Source organism: Poecilia latipinna, unplaced genomic scaffold (assembly GCF_001443285.1).
Source record: "Poecilia latipinna isolate Pla-1442-1.1 unplaced genomic scaffold, P_latipinna-1.0 Scaffold351, whole genome shotgun sequence".
Lineage (NCBI taxonomy): Eukaryota > Metazoa > Chordata > Actinopteri > Cyprinodontiformes > Poeciliidae > Poecilia > Poecilia latipinna.
The window spans coordinates 470,052-476,131 of record NW_015112967.1 but is presented as its reverse complement, the minus strand read 5'-3'; the positions used below and the strand labels follow the sequence as shown (position 1 = coordinate 476,131).

At 36.6% G+C, this 6,080-nt stretch overlaps 1 protein-coding gene across 1 annotated transcript; it reads left to right on the top strand.

Moving 5' to 3' along the window:
• Positions 1-1,312: 1,312 nt before the first annotated feature.
• Positions 1,313-4,891, top strand: cunh5orf34 (chromosome unknown C5orf34 homolog). The gene is made up of 11 exons (XM_015035935.1): positions 1,313-1,617; positions 1,692-1,781; positions 2,506-2,832; positions 2,913-3,175; positions 3,252-3,344; positions 3,787-3,907; positions 3,985-4,076; positions 4,166-4,235; positions 4,320-4,399; positions 4,492-4,538; positions 4,625-4,891. The coding sequence occupies exons 1-11, from the start codon at positions 1,414-1,416 to the stop codon at positions 4,807-4,809; spliced, it is 1,572 nt and encodes a 523-aa protein (XP_014891421.1). The 5' UTR covers positions 1,313-1,413; the 3' UTR covers positions 4,810-4,891.
• The last annotated feature ends 1,189 nt before the right edge of the window (positions 4,892-6,080 follow it).

Genomic DNA, 6,080 nt, shown 5'->3' with positions numbered 1-6,080 from the left:
CCCGCGGAAAAAAAACAAAACCGGCCGGCCCCCCGCCTGTTTTTAAAGGGGAGGGCCCCTTTTTTTTTTTTTTTTTTTTTTTTTTTTTTTTTTTTTAACAGATCAACGGGAGTGCTTCCCAACTGTGCCCCACCCATATTAAAGAGAACCAACATTCACGGCATTCGGGCCCTTACTGATACATATTTAAACCTTACAAATAGATGTAACAATATAATAAACATGGCTTATATTAGTAGAAGTGGTTCAATTTATAAAAAGCAACTGAAATAGAAAATATAATGCATTGAATGCATTGGTCAAATAAAGACAGTGCATTATTTGACCAATGTAAATTAGGACTACATTGAGGGGAAATGTGCCACAACTTAATGATTAATAGAAATTAAATTAAATTAAATTAAATTAAACTAATATACTGACACTCTAAAGTGTAGAATCCTGCCAAAATATTTATATAAATAATGTCTAGTATCTTGAGTAAATCAAGTATAAAAAAAGACTATTAGAGGAAGCAGTTTATGTCAAGCTTTTCTGAGACACCTTAGGATTCACTTTCAAAATATTCTTGAACATTTAGACAAAGGTTTCATATATTGGTAAAAAATAAATAAATAAAAAAAACTCGTCATCAGAAGAACACCATACCTGCAAAACATATTCCCAACTTTATTTTTCCTTGAAACACTTTAATTAAATGGACAAAAAAGCCTGTCTCCTCCATCACAACTGTGCACACTTACATCCTCACATCCCATCCCACCCCCTTCTTTATGGTTAATAGGGTAATTAATTATTAATAGAGTCCAGAGTGAAGTCAGAATCAAAAGTTGTTTCCTTTTGAACACTAGCCTTACTCAATGTAAAAAGAAAATAATCACAGGAGGAAAACCAGGCTGACACAGAGCCAAAAACTAGCCTGATGTGACTTGTTAAATAGACGCAGATCTACAGCAAATGCTATACACCAAGTCAAGCAGCAAGAGTAAAGAATAATGCCAGTATAATAAATAATTAAATACCTTTAATAGGACTGTCTTTGTAGAAACTACCTAAACTAAGTTTTAAACTTGCCTTCTACCACTTTTCCCAAATGTGCCAATAAACAGCAATTAGTCAGATGTTTTACTCAGAATGGAAATGGGCGCATGTTTTACCCTAGGCTCTAATATGACTAAATGCGCATCTGTTAAGAACAGATGAAGAGACAGAAGAGACAATGAAAAGAGGGAAATCGCTGTGATGTCGTACCGTCTTTTGTACAGTAGGTGGCACTCTGTAGCTGTAATCCTACAGTAAGCCACTGAGGAGGATGCTTCCGGTCACATGACTCCCTCGCTTACAGCGCGCCAATAGTCAAATGGCTCCACCTGAGGACGTTGTCAGTTTCTTTTAGGAAAGCACCATCCCACAATGGGAACCGCAGAGGGTGTCAGCTCGATGGTGATGTATGAGGACGAGTCCGTGGAAGTTCATTACAGACACGGAGCTCATTTACAGCTGTCACCGTGTGGCAGTGAATTTGTACTAGTTAAAGCCACGGACCCGCACGGACATCCTCTGCAGCCCACGGAGCGAGTCCGACAGAGAACCAGGTTCACTATTAGCGCTTATAAGGTAGAATAAACACTCAAGTGTTATTTTCTGTTTGTATCTCAGGGGTTACAACGAGGTTCACTTTATTTTTGAAGGCGCTAATGGCAACCGCACTGGCGTTCAGGAATAAGTATGCCAGTCGACCATACCTTCCAGGAGAGTTCATCTCTGCTGACAACAGGAAGGTATGGTTAGTCCACTTCAATCTCAAATATAAACGGATGCATTTCAATAGATTAGAATATTTTTTAAGTTATTTATTTCATGTTTTTCTAATAAATTATTGTGATTCACGTAGTGTTATATTTTAAACATTTACTTCTGTTAATTTGCAATTACTGGATAGATAACCTCAAAACTCAAGTACGGCTAACGTTCCTTTTAATAAATCAGTCAAGCAGAAGTAAAAAAAAAAAGTTATGTTTAAAAAGAAACAATTACTCAAGTACAGTAGTAATCTGATTTGTTTAGGGTTTTTCCTCAGAAATTATATATATATATATATAATGTGTATATTCTGATGTGCATAATGAGCAAAACAAAAAATGAATCCAAATAATGTTTTACAACATTATGAACCAAGACATCAAAAATGCATGTATACAAATGATACTTTTCTGAACATAAACATAAAACATATCTTTCTATTAAGAGCCCTTTTATTGGTAAGATTCTAATATTCATAGTAGCTGAATTTAAGTTTTTTCTTTAGTTAAGCAATAATTGTCAAAATGAACAGAAATAGATGCTCAAAGTATATCACTCTGTATGTAATGCATCCAAATAACATTTGAGTTTCATTTTTTTGAAATTGAATTGATAAAATACTTAAACTTGTGTACCTTGAGAACTGAGATGCACCTCTAAGTTGAGCAAAATTATCTAAACATCATGGGGTTCCCTTGACAGCCTTTCCACAGTATTGACTCCAGTGTTAAATGGCCTGAGTGGTCATCTTACCAGCCTGAGTTTGGACCTGGAGGCGACATCGTGGTCAGGTCAGAGGAGGGGAGAGCCATGTTGACGTTGTCGCCGTCTGGTGAGGAATTCGGTGTCGAGTTCACGTGTAACCTGAGTCAGCCTCAGCACCAAACTGTGTGCAGTTTAAACAAAACTGATGGCAGTCTGAAGAGTCGGCACCAAGCAAACAGTCAGAATGATCAGAGACATCTGGGGAAGGAGTCAACTAACACAAACTCTTTTTCCTCACATCTTCCCAGCACTACTCAACAACAGGTATTACCTTTTGAATATTATTGTGCTTTAAACTCATGTTTGATACGATTATCATTGTTCAACTTCTCTTCTGCTTTCAGCCTGAACAGATGTACCAGGCCACCACAGTTGCACAGCATCACTCTTGCTTTGCCGTTGATCCCACATGGGCCTATCCTCTCTCCTTGGCTCGGCATCACTGGACGTCCCGTCTCTCTAACAGTGAAGATACTAAATTTGAAGAGCCAAGTAAATCCAGACAAGCTGATGACGAGATGAACATATCTGACAAAAATGATAAAGACAGAGACTCCCAGCTTCCCCAGGCTCTTCCTCTTACATGTCCATCGCCTCACTGGCACAGGTTTGTGGATTAAGTATTTTGGGCACCAATTGATTCTGTTAAATTCCAAATTTAGCACAATATTTATGCTTTTTAGGTGGAAGATTAAAGACTCTCTGGTTGAAGAAGAAATGTCAGATCTTTCAACGGAGCTTGTAAAAATATTATGGTGTCAAGGAGTCACATACAGGTAATTGTGCTCAGTTTACCTGAAGGCATTGACTTTCATCTGATGTTTCATCTCAACATCAGATGGAAGAGATTTTGCCTGACATCTTTGATCAGAGTGCCTCGGATTAATCATGATTAACTGATTATTGAAATAATCGTCAACTAATTTAGCAATCGCTTAATTGTCAACTGGAGTATGCAGACTCTAAAAAAGGCAATTTGGTGAAACAATTGACATGTTTAGGGCAGTAATTGAGCCAAAACTGTACAGAAAATCTGTAAATTTTGTATTCAAAATAAAAACACCTTTGTCTGTAAATATGTTTTAGACAAAACTTCTCAAGTGATAAGTTTATTACTGAAATAATTGTTAGTTGCAGCGCTATTGTGTTAAAACTTTCTAATTTAAGTGGGATTTATTTGCTCCATAATAACTCTCTGTCCTCATGTTCGCTCTGTAGGATACTGAGTGGAGAAATCCCAGTGGTAGAGGTTTCCCCAGGAGACGGCTCAGTGATCCGCTCCAACGGTGTCCTAAACTCTTATTTTACTCATCACAAGCCCAGGCTTCACTCTGAGGAGGTCAGAGTTCATGACATGCAAACATGTGATGAAATCAAAGTGTTGCAGGTCCCTAATTGTTGCCGTCTTTTGCTCAGGGAAGAGAAACGATGTACCATTTAAGCAGCCTTCCCCCTGGTACACCTGGACAGTTGTATCCTGTGGGCTCCATCGTGAGCCGTGCCAGCAGGTAAGATACCACTTCACTCCACTTTGTGGTGTATAAAACTTCCATTTTTGTTTTTCCAGGATTTTAACCATCGCCTATGATTCTCACAGGATTCTCGTTTGTTATAACCGGGCCAAGCATTTACTAAAGTTTCCTGTCATACCCACCTGCCTGCAACAGGTTGTTCTACATCTGTTCACATCTACAGTTCTTGCACTTGTTAAAACTTCTAATTTGTTTATTGTAATAAAACTGTGTTTGCAGGACAAATATATTTCTAAAACGATACAACCTGAGCAAAATCCTCCCAGCGCAGTGAAGATGCCACAGACAGCTGGAAGTCTGTAAGTTGTGTCTTTCAGATAATTTAATCTTAAGGATGAGGGGCGACTCCCTTTTCTTTTAACAGCTGCTTTCACACTCTGTTCAACTTTAGTTCGGATGCTGTTGCTGCAGAACTGGAGAAGATAAAGCGTTTCAACTGTATCCTTTTATCAAAGAGCATAATATGCAATGCTTGAGAAAATATACGATGCAGTGAGGTTTGGTCTTTAGCATTCTGTGCTCAGTTCTGCTGGAGAACAACCACCTGCTGAGAAGTGAAAGTGAGCAACGAAACTCAGAAGGAACAAATTCAAAGATCGCACAGGAGGATGAAGTGGTAAACGAGGACTACATTGCTGAAGCGCTTCGGAGAACCTCTGAAGCCATTAAGGAAATTGATGCTCTCATCTCAGCCGACACGCTGACCTGAGAAGTTTTTATTATTTTCACCTTTTCTGTGACGTGTATATACTGGAATAGAGTCTGAAATAAAGTGATTTTTTATTTTTAAATTTGTTATGTTGTGTTTAATTGTCAAAATAAACATATGGTGGATCAATATAACAATCTAATCATCTTAATAAGCCCCTAAAACTGGAGTCTAACAACTTCTGTTCCAGGATTCTTGATTTTTTTGTGTTTGTGTGACACTTAGTGGGCAATATAAGTAGTGCAGTCGGTTTTGATGTTTTGATATTCGCTTGAAATTTTTTCTTCAAATATAACTCAAATAAAAATGATTTTGGATTCCCACAATAATGATGAGAACTGTCACTGTTCTCATCATTATTGTGGACCATAAGCTTATCCAAGTTTGAGTCTTGAAAAAGTTTTTATACCCTGTACATTTTTTCCACATTAAAACTACAAACAGGAGGTTATGATGTGGAATAGACCAACACGGGATACAATGCATCACTATGAAGTGGAGGAATTTTTCATAATTTTTTTTTATTTTAAAAATTAAAATGGAAAAAAGCATAGGGCAATTGTAGTCAAAAGCTTGTATGTCTGGCGGTATATCCAGCTGTACATTTTTACAGACTGATTTATTTCCTCCATTCTTTGTAAAATAACCTGAATACAATCGAACTGAATGTTGAGCAACTATTAATATCAGTTCATAAATTTAGCCAAAAATTCTTTATTGAATTAAGATCTAGACTTTTACTGGAGCACTCTACACAATTAGGCTTATTGTAAACATTGAACCATCTGTATAGAGAGGTACGGTCCACAAAATAAAACTTGGTGGAAACCTACCAAAACTAAAAAGAAGGGGGAAAAAAAGAACAGATGCTACAACTTTAAAATAATTGCTTTAGTTGGTAACAAGTAATTGAATTACATTTATCTAAGTTCATTTATGATGTCTAAATTGTCAGGTTAAACAAACTTAATAAATCAGCTTGGATTAACTTAATTCAGTTAGTAATTTATTTAAATTGTGTCTATTCAACTATTGTCTTTCTCTCAGTACACATTTCATTCCAAATAGCAGTGCGGAGTCTTGCTTGTATATAGTTTAGTCAGTTGTAACTAGTCCATATATCTGAAAAATATGTTGGTATTCTTTGATAGTTGTGGACTTAGGCAGTACATATAGTAATAATATAGTATTATAAATGTATAAATGTGGTTATTTAGATATATTTTGGTTTATGCAAAGAATAGGTATATGAACCAGAAATTCTCAAAATA

What these genes read in the sequence shown, in the direction of transcription:
- cunh5orf34 (XM_015035935.1), top strand. Translation starts at nt 1,414, where the DNA reads ATGGGAACCGCAGAGGGTGTCAGCTCGATGGTGATGTATGAGGACGAG. An exon ending in TGTCAAGGAGTCACATACAG is followed by an intron (nt 3,345 to 3,786) that starts GTAATTGTGCTC and finishes TTCGCTCTGTAG; the next exon opens with GATACTGAGTGGAGAAATCC. An exon ending in CCACAGACAGCTGGAAGTCT is followed by an intron (nt 4,400 to 4,491) that starts GTAAGTTGTGTC and finishes GTTCAACTTTAG; the next exon opens with TTCGGATGCTGTTGCTGCAG.